This window comes from Moschus berezovskii, chromosome 8, assembly GCF_049115385.1.
Source record: "Moschus berezovskii isolate FMDL1 chromosome 8, NW_MosBer_1.0, whole genome shotgun sequence".
Classification (NCBI taxonomy): Eukaryota; Metazoa; Chordata; class Mammalia; order Artiodactyla; family Moschidae; genus Moschus; species Moschus berezovskii.
Genome location: NC_142467.1, coordinates 81,490,275 through 81,517,545, shown reverse-complemented (window position 1 = coordinate 81,517,545; position 27,271 = coordinate 81,490,275). Strand labels below are relative to the sequence as shown.

The 27,271-nt window shown below is 41.2% G+C and overlaps 1 protein-coding gene across 3 annotated transcripts in view; it reads right to left on the bottom strand.

Moving 5' to 3' along the window:
• SNCAIP (synuclein alpha interacting protein) overlaps nt 1–27,271 on the bottom strand; it is a 164,733-nt gene that overhangs the window by 10,104 nt on the left and 127,358 nt on the right. For 2 of the 3 annotated variants that reach the window (XM_088838795.1, XM_055430038.2), the window contains 6 exons: nt 26,825–26,938; nt 14,958–15,083; nt 10,035–10,204; nt 4,220–4,312; nt 2,284–3,352; nt 874–944 (listed from right to left, as the gene is read on the bottom strand). In XM_088838795.1, the coding sequence (XP_088694921.1) occupies nt 874–944; nt 2,284–3,352; nt 4,220–4,312; nt 10,035–10,204; nt 14,958–15,083; nt 26,825–26,938 (1,643 nt within the window). The remainder of the gene's footprint in view (nt 1–873; nt 945–2,283; nt 3,353–4,219; nt 4,313–10,034; nt 10,205–14,957; nt 15,084–26,824; nt 26,939–27,271) is intronic. The other variant, XM_055430040.2, reaches the window with a different exon arrangement.

Below are 27,271 nucleotides of genomic sequence, written 5' to 3'. Positions count from 1 at the left end.
TGATTATGATAGGAGGCTGACTCACTCCACCCACGGCAGGAAGTGTTATTTCTATACTTACTCATGTGAAAGAAAGTGAAAGTGTTAGTTGTTTAGTGTTGTCTGACTCTTTGCAACACGATGGACTGCAGCCCACCAGGCGCCTCTGTCCATGGAATTCTTCAGGCAAGAATACTGGAGTGGGTTGCCATTCCCTTCTCCAGATGATCTTCCTGATCCAGGGATCAAACCTGGCTCTTCTGCATTGGCAGGCAGGTTCTTTACCATCTGAGCTACCAGGGAAGACCACCATTAAAACAAAGACTGAAAGTCAAGGTCAGCTGGGAAGCACAGCTTGTTTGTGATCTGAGTAGATTCCTCTGCCCTCTGCTGCTGGAATGAAGCCCCTGCAATAGGGTACCTGCTCCCTTCCTAAGGACCAGTTACAAATCTGCCAACTTCTATTTGGGGGAGGAGTCGGAATTTTCTACTTCCTGGGTGTCAGTGCCTGCAAAAGGTGCCCTGCTGCTGCTGCTGCTAAGTCACTTCAGTCGTGTGCGACTCTGTGTGACCCCATAGACAGAAGCCCACCAGGCTCCCCCATCCCTGGGATTCTCCAGGCAAGAACACTGGAGTGGGTTGCCATTTCCTTCTCCAATGTGTGAAAGTAAAAAGTGAAAGTGAAGTCGCTCAGTTGTGTCCAACCCTTAGCGACCCACCCCACGGACTGCAGTCTACCAGGCTCCTCCATCCATGGGATTTTCTAGACAATAGTACTGGAGTGGCTTGCCATTGCCTTCTCCGAAAAGGTGCCCTAGGACCACCATTTAAAAGGTCATGCAATTTAAAGCGAAGGCCTAGCACTGCTGTGGATACACCCCTAGCACCACGTACCGTGCATAGTTACGCAGATGCTCTTCAATCAGCATGTTAGAGGAAAGATTGATGCAGCTGCCGTACATCTCCTAGAGAGGTGCAATTAAAAATCATCTGAACACATGCAACAAGCTCAAAACATGCACAAGTCTCAATAAACAGGAGGCATGCAGGAGACAGGTTAAAGGAAAGACGCTTTGGACACACTTTAAGGTGCATGGGGAACTGCTGAGATCTTTGACTCCTCAGTGAGAGGACCCATTAAGTTACCTGGAAAAGATTTATTCCAGCAATATAAGTTTGGACATATTTAATCCAAAGGGCCTGGTGTTTGGGGCACAAGCGTGACTTTTCTAAGCTGAAGCAAACGCATGCTAAAGTCCTTTATAACAAAGACAACTCGGTGGAAATCAATGTGCAATTAAAATTTGTGTGCTGTTAATTTGAGTGATATTAACTAAAATTTGATTTTGGTACTGCAAAAAGAGCCTGGAAAGTTCTTAGACCTCACTGGAATGGGGTTATACCTTATAACAAATAATAAATTATGCAGGTGTTGACTCTCTAGTTACCATGAAGTATATTCTGGGCCCTTCTATTCCACAGAGGATTTCACATTTTGCTATACCATGATTTTAAGGGCATAGCAGGCACAAAGCATGCAGGAAACATTGCTTAAAAAGATGTTCATATCTCTTATTCACAGGATTTAAATCCAGATTATAATGTGGTTTTACAATAAATGCAATTACACAATGTAGTTCATGGCACACACTCTGCCATCCCCTGTGTGCTGGCAAGGTGTGGTTTTACAATAAATGCAATTATACAGTGTGGTTCATGGCACACACTCTGCCATCCCATGTGCTGGCAAGCACTGTAGACCACTAGGATTTCCTTAGGGGCTTGTGTCATAAAATGTCAATGTGGAGGTCCCTGTAGCGTATTCATTCCAAAGGTCTTTCTAAAGCTGAGTAATTAAGTCTTTAGAAACAGAATTTCTATTTGTATGCTGTTTAATGGGCTCGAGAATAAACTGTCCAGTCACATGAGGAGAACTAACTCTTCCTGAGGCAGAATCAGGGACGAAGAGAGGCCTGATTTCACATCGATTTTGTAGTCTAATCCTGTAGAAATGCCTCCCTGTCTACAACTCCTAATTCTCAACACTCAAACTACTTGGGGAAATCTAGGGACCAGGATATAATCTCTTGTGACCTGTTTAATCATCCTCTCTCAATTTCCAAAGGAAGAGTAAAAGGTACTCAACACAACATATCTCATTAGAAATGCTTGAGTCTGTTTTTCCATGCGTTTACAATTCTTCCAGGGATTCCCTCGAGGTGGCCAAGGGCTGTAATCTGTGGCGTTAGGAATAACATAATTAATTTAAAGGAATAAAAGGGACGTTCTCCAAACAGCACTCACCGCCTTACTTTTTCCTTTGCTAGCAGAGCTCCCGGTGTTTCCCTTACCATCCGTCACCTTCCTCCCAAGGGAGGTTAAGGGGAGGGTGGAGGTCTTCAGCTGGTTGGATGCCTGATAGTTATTATTATTGTTCTGGTTGCCACTGAGCGTCTCCATAATGGATCGGAAGGTTCCAAAAGGCCTTTTGAGCTGATCCCCTGATTCGCTACCCACGGACGTCCGCTGGAGGGCCCTGCCCTTCTCTCGCTCCTTTTCTCCGTTTAGTTCAAGGCTAGTTTGCTCCATCTGCACCACCGGCTCCTCAAAGGTCACTCTGAGTTTTGAGTTTTGAGATGTCCGGCGCTTGGACGACGGGGACTTGAGGGCACTCTTGGGACTCGTGGCCACTTTCTGGGCGGCTGCGCTGTCAGGGCTGGGCTGAGGGGCTTCTCCAGAGGGTTGGCTTGAGGGGGTGTTTCCTGAGCCCAGACACTGGGATTCCAAGTCTGGCTCGCTGCTCTCTGAGGTGGGGGATGGGCTGTGGCCCTCCAGGGATTTGGAGGCCTTGATACTAAAAGGAAACCTTCGTCCTGATGCCAAGGTGTGTTTCTTGATCATCAAGTGGAGGCTCTCTGCGCTGTCCACGCCCTCCACACTCTCCACAATGGGCTGCGGTCTGGGCCTGTCTACCTTCCTCACAGGGGTGCCCTTGGGGTCCTCAGAATTGTTGGAGTCCGTGTCAGACTCGCTCAGTGATCGCTGCATCAGCTGCTTCAGCCGCGCTAACTTCAGTTCCCTCTTCTCCAGGGGGATCTTTTTGGAATGTCTCGAGGAAGTCTGAGCATCCTGGAATTCCAACGACAGCTTTTCCTGGGTGCAGACATTCTCTGAAATATCTTTTCCTAATAACTGGCGTAGGATTTTATCAGAATCTTCGTCTTTCACTTTAGCCCCTGCCCGGTTGGATGCTGACAGGCTTCCAAGAACCTGAATCCCCTCCTGGACTCCTGGTTTGCTTTTGGCTACAGACTGATCCTCTGCGTCTGGGGACTTCCACTGGGACTTTCTGCAAGCTGGGGAGGATGGTGAACTGAAAGAGGATGGAGGATATGTGAGATAATCTCCTACTGGGTTAAAATAACTCAACCACGAACCACTGCGTGGCTTTACTGCTGCGAATAACTTCCACATCACTAAGACTGAAATAAGAATAATGTCTGTTTCAATCAAACTACAAACATTCCATGGTGGCAACCATAACCAGAATGGGATGCCTCATACCTTATGCTGTGACTACCAAATGTATCTACTGTTTTGTTTTTTTACATATCAGTTTTGCACAAATTTTCCCAAGCCCATTGTCAACAACTTTATGAGCCTGCTGCTGCTGCTGCTGCTAAATCACTTCAGTCGTGTGCGACTCTGTGCGACCCCATAGACGGAAGCCCACCAGGCTCCCCCATCCCTGGGATTCTCCAGGCAAGAACACTGGAGTGGGTTGCCATTTCCTTCTCCAATGTGTGAAAGTGAAAAGTGAAAGTGAAGTCGCTCAGTCGTGTCCGACCCTTAGCGACCCGACGGACTGCAGCCTACCAGGCTCCTCCATCCATGGGATTTTCTAGGCAAGAGAACTGGAGTGGCTTGCCATTGCCTTCTCCATTTATGAGCCTACATATCCTTATTTCCATTTCATAGATGGAGGAAAAAAGACTCTAAAAGAGTAAGTGACTTGTTTATAGTCATGGAAAGAAGAAATGGCAGAGCCAGAGATAAACTCAGTTCTTCTGACCTAGATCCAGTACCTTCTTCCCTATGAAAGCTTATTTTTATTTCTCTTTATTAACATAAAATGTCTTCTGTTGTTATCTTCTAAAAAGATATTAAAAGAAAGTCCAAGAAAATGGCTCAGAGATTAAAGATACTTAACAATCATAACCACCACCACTTCTGGTATTACCTGGGTAAAGAAAGGAGTGACTTGCCCTCTGATTTCTGGGCTTCTAGAAGTTGTTGGAGCTGGTTCTGCAGTGTGACACGTTGCATTGTCTGTCTGGGAAAAACAAATCAAAACAAATAAGTTCTCTGATACATGGTTACTACCATAAATTAATAGAAATACACTTTCTCATGATAATTTGCAATAACTTGCAATAAATCTAAAAGCCTTCCAAATTTGCATAATCTTCACCCTTATAATTCAGAAATTTTCCTAAGGATACAATCAAAAGTACTCACCAAGATATTTATTATTCACATGGCAGGCAGTTTCTTTACCACTAGCACCACCTGGGAAGCCCATTAGTAAGAAAACTAACATAAATGCTCATCACGAAGACTGAGTAAATCAATTTATAATTATTTCTAGGAAGGCAGCTATTAAGAATGATAGTATATCTGAATATTTGTGACACAGAAAAAGCTTCCCTAATATATGCGTGTGTGTATATATATAAAGTATACAGTATGAAGTGTATTTATATAAACAGACACATACACACACACAGAGTGTAATTTACTTTCCTTAAGTAAAAAAAAAGTTACAAAAAAAGAAGTTAGCTGTGTGTAATATAATCTCATTATCTCATTTTTAAGAAATCTCTCTCTCTTTCCCCAACCCCCAGCCACACCCCAAGCTAGAAGGATATACTCCAAAATGTTACTCACTCTCCCTAAATTGTCTGAATTTATAAAGTAATTGAGTTAATTTAGCCATCAGAAAAAAGCCAAATAAAACAAAGCTAGCAAACTGCTTCCATGTTGGGTATACTGTGCTGTGCTTAGTCGTCCAACTCTTTGCAACCCCATGGACTGTAGTCCACCAGTTTCCTCTGTCCAGGGGGATTCTCCAGGTAAAAATACTTGAGTGGGTTGCCATACCCTCCTCCAGGGGATGGTCCCAACCAGGAATTGAACTCAGGTCACCCGAGCTGCAGGTGAATTCTTTACTGTCTAAGCCACCAGGGAAGCCCAAGAATATTGGAATGGATAGCCTTTCCCTTCTCCAGGGGAACTTCCTGACCCAGGAATTGAACCAGGGTTTCCTACATTGCAGGCAGACTCTTTACCAGCTGAGCTACCAGGGAAGCCGCTGATCTACCAGGTAAATAACTTGGTATTTTTCATATAAAGATAAAACTGTGTATGGCAACAGTTGATTTACTCTGGACATAGAAGCATATGCATCAGAATGTGCTTTATTTAAAGTTAAGAAAATAGGTTAAAAGCCATAGGTTAACGAAGGTAAAATCTGTTTAGAAAACACATATTATTATAGAACTTGAAAAAGTAAATTGATTCTGATTTTAGAGAAGTAAGCAGTATTTACCGATCTCTGTAGTATTCCTGTGGTACTCGCCATTGCCCCCCAAAGATGTCTATCACATCCTAATCCCTGGAAGATGTGATTATGTTACCTTATGTGATAAAAAGGGAATTAAGGTTGGACTACGGGGTGGGTCCAATCTACCACATGAGTAACAGTGAAGAGAAGGCAGAAAAGGAGACCAGAGGGACTTAAAGTGTGGTAAGGACTCTACCTGCTGTTGGGGGCTTTGATGATGAAGGAAGCGGCTGTGAGCCAAGCAATGCAGTAGCCTCGAGGAGCTGGCAATGACTCTCAGCTGACAGCAAGAAAACAGAGACTTCAGTAAGAAACTGATTCTGCTACATGACCTGAATGAGCGGGAAACAGACTTTCATCTGAGAGCCTCCAGAAAGGAAAGCAGACTGTGAATACCCTGATTTTAATCTAGAGAAATTCATTCTGGTATTCTGACCTTCAGAACTATAAGATAAATGTCCACTGTCTTAAACCACTAAGTATGTGGTAATTTGTCATAGGAGTAGAAAACTAAGTATCAAAACTGGTAGCAGCCCCCATGAGTCAGAAGGAAGAACTAAATCAATGAGTTATAAGTGTTCTAAAAAGAGTTGCTGAATCTTTGATGCTGGCTTGAGGAAGTTCAGTCTTCTCCTTGCCAAATGTCACTGCACATACTCAACAGCTGTTGGCTACCTCTATTTAATTCTGAGAGATCAGATTCGCATAATACTCTTCTACCAGCCCCAGATATTCTCCTTTTCTCAGAAGTGGTCAGTCTTAGCACTAACATTCCATCCCCAAGGCTTAAGAAGTCTGTGATCTTATTTTATCTTGCTCATTCTGTGACTCACACACTGAAATAAAGCAGAAGCCAGCAAACTTTTCCCTAAAGGGTCAAATATTAAATATTTTAGGCTTGTACACCACAAATTCTGTGTCATAATTACTCAACTCAGCTTATGTGGTTGTGAAATCAACACTCAGTAATATGTAAGAGAATACGTATGGCTCTGTTTCAATAAAACTTTATTTACAAAAACAGGTGGTAGAAAAAAAAAGCAACAGGTGGTGGGGTGGATTGGGCCTCAGTGTATAGTCTACAGTTTGCTGACCCTAATCTAAAGAATAAACAAAAAACAAAAAACACACAGGAGCTTTCTACTTTTCCTACTTTGAAATTTGGTATTGCGTGTCAATGTTTTAGAAAAACATTAGGTGAGGGATTAAAATAGATGAAGCAAGATTACAGTCTCCTTTTAAAGGGTTTTTAGGTGTCAATGTGAATTATGACACAGTCAAGAAAACTATTTGGAGGCAATTAGGTTGACTGATGACAGGAATCCCAGGTATGTATGGAGAAAAAAAAGGACTCTATTATCTAGGTTCTAAAAAAGCCCTCAGAAAGGACTAATCAACTTTAATTATAATATATGAGCATGTGAAATATGAATATATGAAAATATGTGAGCCTTTGTCCAGTATGTCTGCTAGGCTGCTCTAACAAAGTACCACAAGTTGCCTTCCTTAAACGACAGAAGTTAATTTTCTCATAGTTCTGGAGGCTAGCAGTCTGTAATCGAGGTGTTGACAAGGTTGGTTCCTTGGAGGGCTGTGAGGGAGAACTGGCCCTATGCCTCTCCCCAGTGTTTGGTGGTTCACTAGCAATCTTTGGCATTCTCTGACTTCTAAATGAATCACCCTGATCTTTGCCTTCCTGTGCACATTATCTTCTCCCTGTGTGTGTCTGTCTCTGAGTCCAGATTTTCCCCTTTTGCAAGGACACCAATCATCTTGGATTGGGCCCAATCCTATGACTTAATTTTCACTTGATTACTTTTGTAAAGACCCATCTCCAAATAAGCTCACATTCCAAAGTCCTAGGGGTCAGGACTCCAACACATCATTTTATGAGGCCACAATTCAACCCACTGATACCACTACACCTATAGATCAGGATGTCTAAGAGAGCTGAAGGGTACCATTTCGAATTAACAGCTATGTTGATGAAGGACTGGTAAAAATATCCTAGGAGGAAAAGGCGCTCAAGACTGTCTCCCACTCACAATTTTGGACTGAAAAAGTAGTGTTTTCCATCCTTCCTTGTGCACCTTTTGATGTTATTGGTGCCCTAGAGTCTGAAGGGTACAGTGGACTAAATAGAGTAAGTGAATTTCTGTTTTAGTTTTGTCAGTCTCACTGAAACACACAGTAAGTACAAAACTAGGGTCTCCAGCATAACCTCTCTTATTTCATATTCTCATTGGCTTGACTACAACTGTCTACAGCCTTCAGTTTGGAGACAGTAGAATAACTGCTGTCTATTAGTGTACATGTGTGTTTTATCCCAGGATCATCAGCAGAGAGAGCAGCCAAGACCCTGACCTTGAAGAGTTCTACCAATAAAGCAACTACTACAGCTCAGGAAAGCCTCTCCAACTCTGTGCTGAGAGATTGAGGGGAAGGTTTTTCCATCTTTTCTCTGAGTACAAACCTTTAAAAAAAAAAAATTCCACTGGACTATTTTAAAGCTCCTCTCGATGGATATGTCCACACACTACTGGGGGTAGTATCCACTGGTACAACATTTCTGGAAGGATATTAGGCAGCATCTATCTACAAGTATCATGACAGCAAGGAGATCAAACCAGTCAATCCTAATGGAAATCAACCCTGAATACTCATTGGAAGGCCTGCTGCTGAAGCTAAAGCTCCAGTATTTTGGCTACCTGATATGAAGAGCTGACTCATTGGAAAAGACCCTGATGCTGGGAAAGACTGAAGGCAAAGAAGAAGAGGTTGACAGAGGATGAGAAGGTTGGATAGCATCACCGATTCTACACACATGAACTCGGGCAAACTCTGGGAGACAGTGAGGGGAACGAGATGCTTTGTGTGCTGCAGTCCATGGGGTCACAGAGTCAGACATGACTTAGTGGCTGAACAACAAGAAACCACATGTATGCACCTTTGTTCTGGTAATTCCTTTTCTAGGAACTTCTTTTCAGAAATACCTATACATGTACATAAAGACATGTGTACAAGTATGTTTGCCTTGACGAGATAACTTCCTGAAGGGAGTTTGGAATTTGTGTGCATTTCCCTTTCAGTTACATCCAGACCTTCAAAGCTTGATTAGCTCACCTGCCCCAGGGGAGTCTGGTGTAACTGGGCAGAGGATTGTTAGAGAAAGGAACTCCTCTAATTTTTAAGTTTAAATTTTTTTCTAGTGAAAGCCTAAACTCATTAGAGACAGTATTCTAGGTACTGACAGGGGAAGGGTGGAGGAGTGCAGAAACTCTTAACCTCTAAGGCACGAGAGCAGAAGCAGAGAGAGAAATGTTTCCCAAGTTTAGTGAGGAGCCAGAGGATCTAAGGACTTGTCACTGTTGCATGAATTAATTCTAACCAGTTAAGGCCTCCCACCAACTGCAGATCTTTTTCATAAGGAAAAAAGAAAAAAATATTTTTTTAAGTAAAATTTATAAAAAATATAAAGTAAAATTAAATATAATTTTAAAGTAAAACTTCATTTTTCTCCCCTAAAACTTAATTTTTAAGGTCTATCGTCCTAATTTGTTACCATTACTTTGAGAGCTGTTTTTGATTTTGAATGATTCCTTTACCAGTATGGCAACTGTCATTTGGCCAATGTGTTCTCCAAGGGCTGACCTCTGTCCCCTTAGAGGGGCCTCAGCTCTTAGTCCTTCAACCTGATTGAGAGCCCCTAGATGACTTCTCCTTGGGCTATCCTTTTTTCAAGCACATCCTGGCAACTTCCCAGCCATGCTTCCCTGACATCTAGTTATGCAATGTGTACCAGCTTCATTATTTCATCAAAAAAAGAACTGGGTTTAACTGGATAAAGAATGTTTTAAGTAATGTCATCCTGAGTTCACATTCTGAGGATTTTTCATTCTGAGGATTTGTGAATTGTCTGCTTAATTTTTATAATAAATTTGCGGCAATGGTTACCAGGGTACCTGTACTTTCCCAAATATACATTTTTCTTTTTTGAGAAAACTAAGAAACTGGCTCATCTTGAAACTTTCTCTCTCATGCTCTTTATAATTTGCTGAACTATTAAGGACAGAAGTTTGGAATGATGCCCACATGTGCTTTCTGCACCCATTACATCATCTGGATCCCTGAGATGTGAAGACAGAGAGAGACAGGCTCTCTCCCCTAGTCCACTGTGGCTTAAGTTTCCTGCTGAGGACGCTTGATCTGCATTCTTTTTTAGCTTAAATATCATTTTGCCTCCACAGAGGTGGCATCTTCAGCGTGAACACCAGCTGTGAGGACTTGGAACGAGGGAAGAAAAGAAGATGAGGAGGACACCAGGCATTCCCTGTACCACCCGCGCAAGGGAGCCTTCTGAGGACCGGGCTGACACCTAAGCACAACGCTGACCAGCCAGAACGGGTTCTCATGGAACAAACAGGTCACTCACTCCTTCAGCTGCTTGGTGAGCTTCACCACCTGGGAGGCTAGCGACATGCAGGTCTCTACCACCACCAGGTACCGGGAGCACAGGCTGTGTCCGTGGCGCTCAGCGCTCTGGGAGGGCTTTTCCCCTGCGTGGTTCTGCATAGTGACATTTGCTCCGTACTCAACCAGGGTCTGTTAGAGAAGGCAGAGACATGTGATCCGTCAGGACTTCCCTCTAAATATTATTTTTAAAAAAACTTTTGAAGTATAGTTGATTTACAATTTTGTTAGTTTCAGGTGTGCAGCAAAGTGATTCATTTTTATATTTCTTTTTTCCAGGTTGCTTTCCATTATGGGTTGTAACAAGATATTGAATATAGAATATAGTTCCCCATGCTATACAGTGAACTCTTGTTGCTTATCTATACTATGTATAGCAGTTAGCATCTATTAATTGCATACTCCCAAATGTATCCCTCCCCTACCTCCTTCTTCCCTTTGGTAACCATAAATTTGTTTCCTATGTTTGGGAGTCTGTTTCTGTTCTGTATACAGAATAATTTGTATTATTTTTTAGATCCCACATGTAACTGATATCATATAATTGCTTTTCTGACTTACTTAGTATGATGTTCTTTAGGTATGTCCATAAATATTACTTTTTAATGAATGTAACAGAAGGTTGAACGGAACTTCTCCTGTTGTTCCAAAGTCAGTCACCAGACTCCACAGCAGGACAGGGTGGGGGCAAGGAGCCTCACATACAAAGAGGACTTCTAGTGAGATTTTAGCAGTCAGTATCAGATGCCTCCCTTCAGAACCTACAACGACACAACCAACCAACCCTACTACTATCAACCCCACCCAGCCTCACAAGGACACTGGTAAGGAGAGAAGGACGTGTTGTCCTTAGGAGTCCTTTCCTTCATGAGATGAGCAGGGCAGTGTCTGTAGTGAGAGGCTCTGTCCCTTTCAATGGGTGGGCTCATGAATTTAGGGATGCCCGTAAGAAAAAGAAGGAACTTTTTTTACCTGTTCCTTTTTGGGGAACACACTTGATCTGGTGCTGAACCTACCCAATCAGAGACAAAAAGAACAGGAGAGAATTGTCATGGCAAGGGCCTGTATTCTCACCAGTGCCCTGGCGAGGATGTGTCCCATAGATTGAGCAGATGTTGTAGAAGGGAGCATGTTGTGAGCTTATTATCACCCGATGAAAATGGAGAAGGTTCTTTAGCAGCAGGAGGCAGTGGGAAGCAACACAGTGGAGGAGCTTGTATGGGGAGGAGAGTACAAGGTCGGGGCCACATCTCCCTGTCAGCAGTGGAGAGGCTCTAAAGGACCCTCGAAAGACCCCACCCACCACATCCACCAGACACACAGCCCCTGAAGGCTGCTTCCAAGGACATCAGTGGCAAATCTTAGTGAGCTAAAGAAGCAAGACAACTTTCAGGGAGATGCCATGACCCCTGCCAGTTAAGCAAAGAGACAGCTGACTTTCTCTCTTCATACTTCTATTTGTCCTCAACAGTGGAGCCCAGGAGAGACAGGTGAATAGGACCTAAGGTGGAGTGTAACAAGCTAGTCAAGCTTCTGTCCCAACCTCGTTCCTTCTACCCTGAGCTGATCTGGGTTGGAGAGGAGAATACTTTGAATTAGAAATAAGACTGAAATTTTTTAATTGGTTTGAAGGATATGTTAATAGTCAAACAAAGGTAAAAAGTTAAGGAATCTTGTCAATGTATCATTAATATAGGGGAGAAAGATTTGAAGGAGCATGGTTGAAATTGTTAGTTATTTTTCTTTTTACTGTATTTTGGCTTATGTGATCTTAAATCCCTGACCAGGGATTGAGCCTGTGCCCTCAGGCAATGAAAGCACAGAGTTCTAACCACTGGTATACCAGAGAATTCCCTGACATCGTTAATTCTTAAAAATCACAGTTTTTATGCTGTGGTGACAATAGACTCCACAAAAAGCTGTCACATCAATATTAGTCAATTGTCATAGTCTGATATATTTTTTTGACACTATCAAGATGAGTTTGTAGACCTCTGGATTTATTTTAGTAATAGATAATGTTTTCTCCACAAGAAATAATTGTTATTTTAAAATTCCTAGACTACTCAGAGGTCACTAAGGAGCTTCATGTTCCACTCAGTTTAGGATTACACACCATGAAAAGTCACTGTGCCACTCAGCTCACAGAGTGTCCCCACCCCGCACTGAGCTCTCAGAGACACAGCGTAAACACACTGTTAGCACTCCCCTTGGCTCTGGCCTCTGCAGTTTTCTTTCCAGTGTTTCCCATACTCAGCTCCCTCCTCACATCATAATGACACTTGCTCACTCCCTTTTCTACTTTCAATCTCTTTGTACCTACTTTTTCTCACACCCAGTGGAGAGACTTACTTCCAAGAGTGTCCAAGTTTCCACATCCATGGTGCCTAGTGCCAAAAATATCATTTGCGTTAAATGGAGATGAACACGCTGAAAGGACAGACTGCCTCTCCTCACATATTTAAAAAAAAAACAAAACTGAAATTTCAAACAGAATTAGTGATATCAGCCGGTTTTCTTTGGCTTGCAGTCATTTATTAGCTGATAAAAGTTTACTCTTTTTTACTTTAAGACTATTAAATCTGATAGTGTTCTATTAAATGGAAAAATGAAGTTTTCAGTCTTCATTCAATTATTTTTCCTCCACAAAAAGCAATGCTACTCCTTTCATCTTTCTTCAGACCCTGGTAGTAATTTAAATTTCTCTCTTTTCTATATACTTTGATTTCTCATCACTCCTTTCACAACTGGGTGTCTTAAATTAGAAGACACACGCTTTGCCAACAATAGTGGGGAAACTTCCCAGACACTTGGAATATTTCCTGTTAATGTGGCTTTCCACAGATCAGTTGCATGTGAGGAGACCCTGTAGAGATCTTTTTGCTATTGCCTCTGTATTCTGGTTTTATTCAGCTCTTGCCTCATATTTACAGCTTTTTCATATCTTCTCCTGTCATTTCCTAATCCTCTCTACCTTTCTGAGCAACTGGTTCTCACTGCCCAGTTTTCTCTTTCAGATACAGTCTACTGGCACACAGGAAAACCTTGGTAAGTGCCTGTTAAGTTTGGAATAAAAGAAATATTACCAAATATGGTGAAAAAGAGCACTATTTTCTTAGAGTTCTCAAGTACACATAAGATATTTTGAACTGTATGAATCCGGGGAGGTAAAAGTATTTTCTTTAATCATGGCCTTCATCTATATATTGTCAATTGTTCTTTTCCTACATTTCAGGCAGATGTGGGAACAAATCCATAGATGTTGGGTCAATTTCGATGATAAGAATGGTGTGATTGGTCAGACTCTGGTAATGATGATTTATGTTCCTAAAGTAAATTCCAGACCAGTTCTAAACTTTGTTTCAATTCAAAGCTTTTCCTCTCCTTACACCATCACTGTCCCTCCTCCCCCCATCACTGTCCCTCCTCCCCTTCAGCCCTCCTCTCTCATTGTTTTGTCAGTCAGGGCCTTATACCTTCTAGTTGAAAAGGCCCATCCAGTTATTTTTAAAAATTAAAACAAATTGAAGTATAGTTGATTTACTATCAACTATAGTAAATGTTGTGTCAGTTTTTGCTATATAGCAAAGTGACTCAGTTATACACATATAGGTATTCTTTTTTATATATTATTTTCTATTATGGTTTATCACAAGATATTAAAAATAGTTTCCCATGCTGTACAGGCAGGTGGGAGAGGGAAGGCCTGGGAGTTTGGGATTAACAGATGTTAAACTACTACACATAGGAGCACTGCCCAGTTTTCACATTCACAGGCTCCTCTCAGGGCCCCCCCACCATGTGCTGTGAGGGCGGCAGCCCTGGTGAGGCTCAGCTCTGGGCAGCTCTGCGTTCAGCTGCGTGACGAGATGCCGACCCCTCTTCTCATAGGAAGCCTGTACTCTCTAAGCAGCGCTCTTGGAGGTCCCCTCAAGTGGCTGGGGCAGGGGGATGCATGTGGCTCCACTCCCCAACCTCTTTCCATCACTACACACATAAGACACAGTAAAATTCTCCAGGTATGTTTGGCTAAAAGGGTGAGGTCACCTGAGGCTCTTGGGTGGACTGGCTAGCCAATCAGGGCCCTGCTGAACCTGCCCACGGGCTGAGGGGGCCTATATCAAGGGCTTCCTATAATCAGTTCTGGGCTTTTCGAATGTATTCAAGAAGCTCAGTCCTACTACAAAGAAAGGGAGAAAACCACAGGACCCTCTCTCACCAGCCTACTATCTGCTGTGTGTGTGTTTAGTCGCTCAGTCGTGTCTGATTCTTTGCGATCCCATGGACTATAACCAGACTCTTATCTATTCCCTTATCTATGGGATTATCCTGGCAAGAACACTGGAGTGGGTTGTCATGCTCTCCTCCAGGGGATCTTCCCCACTGAGGGAAACAACTTGCGTCTCTTGTGTCTCCACTGTGTCATACTACTTGATACTCTAAGGAATTTTTCCAATTGTTTCCTGAAAATTCAGTCCTGTTTTTCAGACACTTGGGAAGAAAAAGTGTGCTAATGACAGCAGGAACGGCCCACCGGCCATGTGACAGTCTGAGCGATATCCGTCTGACAGGGGTTTTCTGCTATCTTAAGAACACGGGGTACTTAACATCTACTGTCCTCAGCACTGGGGTTTTCAGGCAATGCTGAAAGGGCAAGAAGAGACCCTGTCAACATCCTGTGACACTCAAGGAGAAACCCAGACAGCTGTTTATGCCAATGCTTGTGTGCATTTCTGGAAATACACAGATATCAATTTGATTCTTTTATTATCCACTAAAGAGACAAAGTTGATTTAATCTAGACATTCTCCGAGGGAACTAAATTCCCATTTTCTGTTTTACTACTTGTTGCACTCATTTCTCCAGAGAAGCAGGGCCTGTGTACCTGTATGCACCCAAGGTAGCCATGCTGTGAGGCCACATGAACAGCACTGTTGCCGTCTTGGTCCACTTCATCCAGCGAGATGCCCTGCTCTTGCATGAACTGAAGAAGCCACAGCAGAATCTTCTCCTATAAACACAAGGACAAGTTGGAATTAATAGGCTGTCATGTAGAGCCAAATGATTGGAAAAGACCCTGCTGCTGGGAAAGATTGAAGGTAGGAGGAGAAAGGGGCGACAGAGGATGCAATGGTTGGATGGCATCACCGATTCAATGGACATGGTTTGAGGAAATTCCAGGAGACGGTGAAGGACAGGGAAGCCTGGTGTGCTGCAGTCCATGGGGTTGCAAAGAGTCAAACATGACTGAGCAGCTGAACAACATGTAGAGAAGTCTAATAAAAAGACAGAGGAAAATAAAACTCCAACATGTGAAGCTTAGATATAGCCAAGTTTACCCTATGAAGAGAACATTTCCATTCTGTATGAACTGAAAATTCATGCATCTCTGACTAAAGCCAATGAAAGAGAATTAGGCTGAGAATTCAAAGAGCAGAAAGTTATCTCAGAAATGCTCTTGTTTTCCTTCCATATTCTTGAGGTGGAAAAACTGATTCAGAGAAAGTTTGAGTATCTCCTCAAAGTTACACAGTGAGAGAGTCAATGCTGGAACCAGAATCCAAGTTTTTCGATTTCAAGGCAATATTTCTGCTACTCTGTTAAATTATCTGGTAGCTTTAAGAATATCATAAAACCTTGAACTATTGAGATAACTAGTTTCTACTTTAAGTTTATCACACTTCAACTATGACTTCATAATCTCACACCTTTCAATCAATAGGCTTCTAAAAAGGGGAAACACATAAAGTTGTTAAGCATAAGATAACCACACTGAAATAAAACTGGGACCCTCTTGATTTTTCTGATCAAATGGTGGTGGTATTTGAAAGGTAAAGCTTTCTATTCTATGTTAAAGAGCACCAAACCTCTGAACACAACCTTTCCAAAGCAAAGAAACAGAGCAGTCAGTGTGTGTTGTCATAATCTGTTTGCATTTTACCCACTGAGTCTTCTGTGGTATTTTCATGTTATGCTTAGTCTCAGGAGAAAGCAGGGGGATGGGATTTCAGGGTTTTAAAATAGAAAAATTAAATATAATGCCAAAAAAATATGAGAGTGGTAAAAACAACAGCATGAAATTTAGTGGGTGGAATTTGACATTTAAAAAGATGATCATGCCTTTCAAAGAGCCTTGAACCTCTCCTTAGCCTTTTAAAGGATTTTTTTTTCCAGTTATTTGCTCGGACTGGTCATGAACTTTTATACTTTTCTGGATTAAATTTGCCTGCACCTTCTGAACATGCCAACTAATCTGCTGAAGGAATGCTGGATCAAAACAGCCAACTCCTTTCATGTTTCTCCCCTCATGTGGGGAACAGGGCACTGTTTATGAAAGCAACTGTGATATCAGGGAGAGACCGAATTTTGCACCACACTTTTTTCACAGGAGCAAGCAGAAAGTAAGCCCTCTAAAGAAAAAGAAGAGAAAATGTAGTCAATACCTGCAACCAACCAAGAATGTACCCTGGGAAAGCAGGGTGAGTGTTAGCTGCAAAAACAGGCAGACCTTGTAGGAAGGGAAACCCTCCATGTCCTGAGAGAATGAGGTGGGGCAGAGCCCCGAGGTCAGGGCTGGGTGGCTGGGGGTGTATAAAAAAGAGGCCTCTGTGCTCTCTTCTTCAGAGGCAAAGAAAGAAAGAAAGTTGAAACTGATACCAGAGCAAGTGATGTTTCAAATGTATAAGGTAGAACAACTTCTGTTACTTTTCCCATTTTAGTGGGGGAAAGAAAAACTGAATCACCTTAATCTGGAGACAGATGATTAATTCATTTTTATTGAAGTATAGTTGCTATACAATGTTGTTAGTTTCTGCTGTTCAGCAGAAGGAATCAGTTATACATATATATATATATGTTCCCTCTTTCTAAGATTTCCTTCCTATTTAGGTCACCACAGAGCCTTGAGTAGAGGTCCCATGCTATATAGTAGGTTCTCATTAGGTACCTATTTTATACAGTCCATGGGGTCGCTAAAAGTCGGACACAACTGAGTGACTTCACTTTCACTTTTCACTCTCATGCATTGGAGAAGGAAATGGCAACCACTCCAGTGTTCTTGCCTGGAGAATCCCAGGGAAGGGGGAGCCTGATGGGCTGCCGTCTATGGGGTCGCACAGAGTTGGACACGACTGACGTGACTTAGCAGCAGCAGCAGCAGTGTATGTATCAGAGAAGGCGATGGCACCCCACTCCAGTACTCTTGCCTGGAGAATCCCATGGACGGAGGAGCCTGGTGGGCTACAGTCCATGGGGTCGCGAAGAGTTGGACACAACTGAGTGACTCTTCACTTTCACTTTTCACTTTCATGCACTGGAGAAGGCAATGGCACCCCACTCCAGTGTTCTTGCCTGGAGATCCCAGGAACGGAGGAGCCTGGTGGGCTGCCATCTATGGGGTCACACAGAGTCGGACACGACTGAAGCGAGTTAGCAGCAGCAGCAGCAGTGTATGTATATGTCAACCCCAAACCCCCAATTCATCCTCCCTCCCTTTTAGTATCCATAAGTTTGTTCTCTATATCTGTGTCTCTGTTTTGCAAATAAAGTTATCTGTAACATTTTTCTAGATTCCACATATAAATGATATTACATGATACTTGTTTTTCTCATTCTGACTTACTTCACTCTGTATGACTGTCTCTAGGTTTATCCATGTCTCTGCAAATGGCACTACTTCACTCCTTTTCATGGCTGAGTCATATTTCATTGTATATATGTATCAGTTCAGTTCAGTCGCTCAGTCGTGTCCGACTCTCTGCAACCCCATGAATCACAGCACGCCAGGCCTCCCTGTCCATCACCAACTCCCGGAGTTCACTCAAACTCATGTCCACAGAGTTGGTGATGCCATCCAGCCATCTCATTCTCTGTCGTCCCCTTCTCCTCCCGCCCCCAACCTTTCCCAGCATCAGAGTCTCTTCCAGTGAGTCAACTCGTCGCATGAGGTGGCCAAAGTATTAGAGTTTCAGCTTCAGCATCAGTCCTTCCAATGAACACCAAGGATTGATCTCCTTTAGAATGGACTGGTTGGATCTCCTTGCAGTCCAAGGGACTCTCAAGAGTCTTCTCCAATACCACAGTTCAAAAGCATCAATTCTTCAGCGATCAGCTTTCTTCACAGTCCAACTCTCACATCCATACATGACCACGGGAAAAACCATAGCCTTGACTAGACGGACCTTGGTTGGTAAAGTAATGTCTCTGCTTTTTAATATACTATCTAGGTTGGTCATAACTTTCCTTCCAAGGAGTAAGCGTCTTTTAATCTCATGGCTGCAATCAGCATCCGCAGTGATTTTGGAGCCCAAAAAAATAAAGTCTGACACTGTTTCCACTGTTTTTCCATCTATTTCCCATGAAGTGATGGGACCAGATGCCATGATCTTTGTGTTCTGAATGTTGAGCTTCAAGCCAACCTTTTCACTCTCCTCTTTCACTTTCATCAAGAGGCTTTTGAGTTCCTCTTCACTTTCTGCCATAAGGGTGGTGTCATCTGCATATCTGAGGTTATTGATATTTCTCCCAGCAATCTTGATTCCAGCTTGTGCTTCTTCCAGTCCAGTGTTCCTCATGATGTACTCTGCATAGAAGTTAAATAAGCAAGGTGACAATATACAGCCTTGACGTACTCCTTTTCCTATTTGGAACCAGTCTGTTGTTCCATGTACAGTTCTGACTGTTGCTTCCTGACCTGCATACAGGTTCCTCAAGAGGCAGGTCAGGTGGTCTGGTATTCCCATCATACCTTCTTTATCCACGCATCTGTTGATAGACATTTAGTTTGTTCCCATGGCCTAGCTAATGTAAATAGGTACTGCTGTGAACACTGGGGTGCATGTATCTTTTTAAATAATGGTTTTCTCTGAGTATATCCCAAGAGTGGGATTGCTGGATCATATGGTAATTGTATTTTTAGTTTTCTTCAGAATCTCAATACTGTACTCCACAGTGGCTGCATCAACCTATATTCCCACCAACTGTGTAGGAGGGTTCTCTTCTCCTCCATATCCTTTTCAGCATCTGAATCATGTGATCTTAACTCCTAAAAAGATCTGGATGAGTGGGTATATCTCAAGACCAATGACATGACCAACTGGTTAGAAGTCAATGTCTAAGAAATATCAAGAGGGTAAGTTGCTGTGCCTTTACTGGTGAAAAGGACAGCCCTGCTATCTTCAATGGTCATTGGCAAGCTTGTGGTAACTTGGTTTGCTCCATGATATTAAACATTAAGATTGTAAAGTGGGAGAGATTTTAGCAAATAATCCAATTCAAATACTTTTATTTTACAAATCAGACAACTGAAGAAAACAACTGGATATTCCAGCAGCTTCTTTAGCAAGTTCAGAGGAGTTCAAGATAATCAGAAATATTTTATATGTACGTTCTTGTCAGGCATACTTTCACGTTTTCCAGACTCAGTTAAATATCATAATGGATATGTACATGCTCCACATGCACAGAAAGTGCCCTTTACTATAATTCACAGTGTTTTGACTTCTGTTGTTGTTGCTCAGACACCAAGTCATCTCTGACTCCTTGCGATTCCATGGACTTGCGATTCCAGCACACCAGGCTTCCTTGTCTTTCCTGTTTCCCAGAGTTTGCTCAAATTCATGTCCATTGAGTCAGTGATGCTATCGAACCATCTCATGCTCTGTAATCCCCTTCTCCTGCCTTCAATCTTTTCCAGCACCAGAGTCTTTTCCAGTGAGCTGGCTCTTCCCATCAGGTGGCCAAAGTATTGGATCTTCAGCCTCAGTCCTTCCAGTGAATATTCAGGGCTGGTTTCCTTTAGGATCGACTGGGTTGATCTCCTTGCAGTCCAAGGGACTCTCAACAGTCTTCTCTAGCACCACAATTCGAAAGCATCAATTCTTTGGCACTCAGTCTTTATGGTCCAACTCTCATGTTCAGATATAACCACTGGAAAAACCATAGCTTTGACTATATGGACCTTTGCTGGCAAAGCGATGTCTCTACTTTTCAATATGCTATCTATGTCTGCCATAGCTTTTCTTCCAAGGAATAAGTGTCTTTTAATTTTGTGGGTGCAGTCACTGTCTGTAGTGATTTTGGAGCCCAAGAAAATAAAATCTGTTGCTGTTTCCATTTTTTTTTTTTCATCTGTTTGCTATAAAGTGATGGGAGCAGATGCCATGATCTTAGTTTTTTGAAAGTTGAGTTTTAGGCCAGCTTTTTCACTCTCCTCTTTCACCTTCATCAAGAAGCTCTTTAGTTCCTCTTTTCTTTCTGCCATTAGAGTGGTATCATCTGCATATCTGAGGTTGTTGATATTTTTAGTAATGGAGTTAGAGGAAATATTATACTACATTTCATAAGAGCAGGAATTTTTCTCTTATAGAAATCTGGGGAAGAACCTACAGAGACCTGGACTTTACAGGGGCTTGATGCCTTGGAAAAACAGGACAAGGTCTGTGTAAGGCAGAAGGTGCCTTGGCTCCTGGGGCTCTCCCAGTCAGGTGTAGTCCATACTGTTATGATAACCTGCTGCTTTTCTTAGGATGGCCTGGATAATTCTTCCTTATAATTACTCTTACCAAATTCAATATGCAAGACTTTAATCAAGGAAGAGCCATTATCCTAATTCAGGTTAGTTGCTCCATGGTGTCTGGCTCTTTGTGACCCCATGGATTGTAGCCCACCAGGCTCCTCTGTTCAAGAAACTCAAACTCTGGGAGATAGTGAAGGACAGGGAAGCCTCGTGTGCTGCAGGCCATGGGGTCAGAAAGAGGTGGACACATCTAAGTGACTGAACAACAGCAGCAACAACATTATCCTATTGTTTAAAACAATGTAGGTCTTTGCCCAGCAGGTCAAATTCAGTTTCCTATGCTGCAGTGGACACTTTATTAAGAAGCTATGCAACTGGCCGCACCTTTCCTAGTGGCTCAGATGGTAAAGAGTCTGCCTGAAGTGTGGGAGACCTGGGTTTGATCCCTGGGTCAGGAAGATCCCCTGGAGAAGGAAATGGCAACCCACTCTAGTATTCTTGTCTGGAAAATCCCATGGATGGAGGAGCCTGGTGAGCTACAATCCATGGGGTCACCAAGAGTCAGACATGACTGAGCAATTTCACTTTCACTTTATGCAACTGGCCTGTGTACTGAGAAGTTACATGGAAATGACCATCTCCCCTATGATACTATGCAGAGAGGCACTGCTCAAAGGGATGGGCTGACCATCCACTTGGTTTAACAATCAAAGTTTAGGATTTCTGAGATGGCATGGAGATGGTTAGAATCCATTGGTTTGGGTAAAAGCATGTTTAGCATCCTGGAGAAGAAAATGGCAACCCACTCCAGTGTTCTTGCCTGGAGAATCCCATGGACAGAGGAGCCTGGTGGGCTACTGTTCACGGGATCACAAAGAGTTGGACACAATGCCGGACACAATGTGCTGAGTGACTAAGCACAGTGTTTAGTATCCACTCTCCTAGAAATGCTTTCTGCTCTGATTCTGGAAAACATGCCTGCAGAGAACCACAGTCCTACAGTTTAAACAGTGACTTATTTGAATAATCCAGTAAATATCCAGTAAAGAGAACAGAACAAATACAGCTACTTTCTCCAACTAAGAAGACCCTGTGAATGTATATCACATTTAAATATATATCCATGATGCCTAGCTCTTCTTTTAGACCTTTAGTGTGTTCTCCCCACCTCCCCAGTGACCCCACCCCTGCCGTGTGTGTGTATGTGTATGTGAAGGGGGGGAGGACATTAAAGAATGTAACTTCAGACCTTCATGTTCCCATAGGCATTGCTTTTAGAGAATATCCAATGTAATCACATGGATGAGGCAGTTCTGTATTATTTCTGTTTTACAGAATGCCTCTCCAACTGACATTCCGTCCAATCACCTATATCTATTATATCTATCCATTCAATGCTCATCTAATGAATGAAAACTTACTTTATGTACTAGTTTCCTCTTCTGGGGATTTTCTGCTCTTTTAATAACCTGTTTTAATGCCTTTTGTGCATTCTTAAAGGCAATGGAATTTATTTATAGAGGCAGTTAATACATGTAATTTATGAACTTTGCTGGACAGTCTAATTAAAAATGTAATCGAAAAGTATGCCACAGGTGCATTACTGCTATCAATAAAATCTCTACAGTTTTGTTACAACTGTAAGTTCTAAAGGAGGCAATTTTGTCTGTGATTATAAGTCATCAAATCTAACAAGCTATCAATTATAAGATTCATTCCAGTTTTGAGATGCTAAAATGTGAAAAATAAAGGCCAGCAATAGTTTCATATTGTCACTTATTGTAAAATAAAATGTAGAATCTAGAGACAGTAAAACATGAAAAAATAATACATCTAAGAATTGATTAAACAGGTTTAGGACTTCCCTGGTGGCTCAGACAGTAAAGAATCTGCCTGCCAATACAAGAGACACAGGTTCTATCCCTGGGTTAGGAAGACACTCTGGAGAAGGGAATGGCAACCCACTCCAGTATTCTTGCCTAAGAATTCCATGGACAGAGGAGCCTGGTGGGCTACAGTCCATGGGGTCACACAGAGTCAGAAATGACTGAGTGATTAACACACACACACAGGTTTAGGCCAAAAAATTTTTTTGCCAAACTTATCTTACATTTTACTTATATGTAACTAAATAATTTTTGTAGCAATAAAAATCATAAATTGGAAGGTATCCAATAATCATTATACCAACATTTACCTAGTGTCTGCTAGGCTTCCTGTGACTTCTCATTTGGATCTCAGAGCAACCCTGTTAAGAAAATTCTATTATCTCCATCCTAAAGATGAGGAAACTGAGGTCCAGGGAGACATTTTCTTATCTTTTCCTTTAAAATAAAGAGATATATACAAGGCTCCTGTGCTAGTAAGGGTAGGGCTAGGATTTAAACTCAGACTGAGGAGCTAACATTCTATGTCTTCTGTGTATGAATATCCACCACGGCTCATGACCCATGACCCCTGACTCCATAAAGGACGTGTTCCTTTGGCACCCCTTGGGTCACAGAAATCACGTTAACTGCCTGTCAGTCTGGGTTGTGGAGCTCTGTGCTGGTTATGCTTTTTCAAAGGTCCTTGGAGAACAGATTCTTGCTTGTGCCAATCAAAGATTTTTCTATGCACTTTCATCTGCAATCGTAGCACTTTCAGTGTTGTTTACTTATTTCTGCCCCATGACAACGAAATAACAAAGTCAACAGAATATTTCTCCTTTTAAAAGTAAACTGTGGAAAAACTATGACACAGCCTGTGGAAGCAACCCCCTCACCAGCAGGCCCGTCACCATTCATGACCATTCGGAGGAATTCTGAGCTTTTTGTGAAAAAGTGACTTATTTTTTTATCTGATCAGGTCAAACATTTAAAATGGAGAATGAACATTACATAGGCAATTGTGCTCTTTCTGAGTAAATGCTTAATGCTATGATGCCTGTTTTTTCCCTAGCAGAACTTCTTGACCAAAAGTCACATTAAAGGTTTAGAAACAAAATGAGAAGTTTGATGTTGAAACAGTGACCAACACGCCAAACAGGCCAGAGCCCCCAAGCATGTGAGGGCGAGAGCTTCGCTGGGACCCTGAAGGAGACCATCTGAGCTTTCATATTTGAATAAAACAGTCCAAGTTACACAGGCGGTAGCTTTGACTTGAGATCATTCTGCCTCGATTGTTTCACCAGCAGCATCTCTCCCACAGGACCGCAAAGCAGGCCCATCTGAACACGCGCCCCTCTCTTTCCCTGAGTATCCCTCACACGTTCACCTTCATGCTCCCTGTGGCCGGTTCTGCTAGGTACTATCAGACAATGAAGTAACTGCCCCCTCTGAGACTTTGTGTGTCAAGAGGAGGAAAATCAATTCCTGTTACCCAAAGATCTATCACTCCAGGAGACCACTAAAAACTGCTGGCTACCCTGTGGTTCTGGAGTCCTTACAGGTAATTTTTTTTACCAGAAAAAAGATGCCAATTGTGAGTCAAATGGAGCCCATTCTTTTAAGTATCTATAGGAGGGGCAGAGGGTAACTAAAATAAACTAGGAGAGAAATTTTCCTCTGTACTATCCTTTCCAAAAGGTATTTACTGAAGAAACAAAAGCAGAACACACTCAAGTGCCTGCTCGATGTAGAAAAACCTGCATGTGCTGAATCCATTAGAAAACTGTTCAGTAACAGTCTTCCTTGTGAAAATATTAGGCTTGCAATGGTTCCAAGTTCAGCATCTCCACAGGTTATCTGTTACATAAGTGGCTGCAGCAGATGTAGGATGGCTGGGCTGAGTCTGCAGTCCTAATGGGTATCTTCATTTTCCACTTGGGTAGGAATGCTTTCCTGAAGGCACTGCTGGGGTACTCTGCTCAGAGCTGTACTTGAGGTCATTAAAAATGCTTATCAACTTGAAATAACAATCTGAAGACTCATACTAACACGAAGCAAATGTTTGACATGGCTCTTCACAAAGGTCACTAATTTCTGTATTTTCCTCTACTCCAGCCAAATAAACCACACTATCACCTGACCAAATCCTAGAAATGGCACTTTTTTTGTTTTGTTCCAATGGCTTCAAAGTTATGAGACGCCTGCTGTGAGAGTTGAAGAGAGAAACTGGCACCTATAAGCAACATTTCCCGGGACAAAGAATACCAGATGCCCTATTATTGACTTAAAGTCTCAGAACAGCAATGCAATCCTTCCCTCCTTTTCTTTGGCAAGCTCTTCCAAAACTGCAGTCAGCTTTTCCACTGATATCTGAAACTCCTCTTTACATAAGCAAATGAAATCAGGGGTGTGAAACAATTATTCAGACAATTTGAGAATAAATAAAATTTCGTCTTATACTGAGAATGATTTATGAGGACTATTTGTCTTCATAATTCTTTTGGTCATTTGAAAATACTATTCTCCCCTCTGCTGGCCTAAGCCAAAAAAAGATCATCTTTAGCAAATACTTATTAATTCTTATGGTAGTTCATAGAACACCATGGCTGGGACTCATAAGTGCAATACACAAAGAAGATGAAGCAATTACTTCAAAGACAGTGGCTTTTACAAATTTTAAATGTTCTTGCTTCTTTCTTCATTCCATAAATTTAGTACCATGAGTTGTGTTTAAGACACTCCAAAGATCACAACATATTGTTAGATAGAATTATTAAAAAAAAAAAAAAAAGAAGAACTTCTGCACCTATATCGGTTCCACTGCAAACAAGCTACACAAATTTACATGGATGGAGAAAAAACCAGAATCTGGCCTCAAAGTCAAAGGACCTGAGTTGAGATCCAGCCTTTGCTCTTAAGGGGCCACTAGAACATATGCCAGCCACTTAAACGACTTTCTGTCTTCATTCTCCTCATTTATAGACTAGGGATAAAAACAACAGAATCCTATAATGTTGTTTTAAAGACTAAGTCAGATAAAGTACACAAAATCCAGTGGCATGGTGCTTGGTATGTATAGGAAACATTACATATATATATATATAAATTGAAGTTACCATGGCATATTATAAAGTATTACCTAACATGAACCCCACTAAAGAAAGGTTGTGGCAATATTCTGAATCTATTTATAAATTTGAGATTGTCATGCTCGAGAAAGTATAATCTCTCATTGACAACACCACAATTTACTGCCACTGGGAAAGTTTATGAAGCCAAAGGGATACGGTTATAAGAATGAGAAGCAATTTTCTTTGCCACAAACAAATGTGACTAAATCTATTTTAATGCACTGCTGACTTTATTTATATTTTCTTAAGGCTGAGATTGGCATTTTGTGGTTCCAGTTTTTTTAAAGATTATTTATACTCATCATTCTCAAAGGGAGTTAGTGATGATTTTTTATTGCATACACTGGATTGTAATCTGTGTACATCAATTACTCACACTGGGATTTCCTAATGCAGAAACTGACTGTAACTGAGATTCACTTTGTTTGCATGATTGCTCATCTTTTTAAAAAAAAAATTCTCTAATTCTTTGTTGAAGATGATAAAACAAGCTTTGAATATATAAACAAACATAATAGAAAAACTCAATGTTGTAATCATTACCAATTAATCTGAAAGTAAAATTTAGCAATGACAATTAAAATACCAATACAGATGGTTTAACTGAATGTGAACAGCCTGTTTTGGAAAAGAAAACATGTACGAATATTTAAGAAAATTTTAGGTAAGTGATTGTTTTGCTTATCTTTAATGAAGCAAGACTTCCTCAATGTCTTACTAAAGATTTGCTTTTTAATTCTGGGTTCAAGAAAATATGTCATTTTTCCTTTTCACAAAAGTTAAATTTGTTTATTGTAGGAAATTTGGAAAGAAGTGAAAAACATAAAAAAAGAAAATAAAAGTCACTTATAATTCTGAGTGATAATAACTATAAACATGTGGAGACATAGTTCTTTTTTCTAGTCTTATTATTCATTTCTCTTTCTCTCTCTCCAAAGTTCAAAGTTGGTACCAAATTACAGGAACAGTTTTGCATCATATATTTTAACTCAATATTATATAATGAATATTTTTCTGAAAAATTCTGTCATATGAATGTTTCATTATTTATCCAATATTCTATCATGAAATATCTAGGTTTAACACATTTTTTTCTTCAAAAATGCTACAATGAATATCATTGCCTATAAATCTTTGAATTCATCTTTGATGATTTTTTAGGTTTGGATTTTGATATATTAAAAATCAGTAGATTACACAGTATGCAAACAGAAAATAATTAAAAATTTCTTCATACCTGACCAAAACAACCTGCGTAATGAATAAGGCTTGGAAAATCCTTAGAACAACTCAGTTCAGCAATGGCTTCTGTTTCACTCACCATCCAGCGTACACACTCCAACTGACCATTCTAGATTAAAAAGAAAAAAAAAAAAAAAAGAAATTGAAGGTAATTCAAGTTTAAAAGTTACCTCATAAGTGGCATTTTTACCAAGAAGAAAAATCACATGAATTTTAGCTTTTATTTCTGGCTTAACTCACTTACAATAAAAGTATACCATACCTGTGATCAGTAATTTTTACTCTAAATCAACTGCATGGTTTTTACTTAAATATGTTCTCATAATTTCATCAGTTATTTCAAAATCAATTTATTAAAGTATAGTTTGCCAACTATAAAATTTACTTTTTTAAAAGTACAATTTGAATTTTTGACAAGTATATTCTCTGGTAACTACAACTC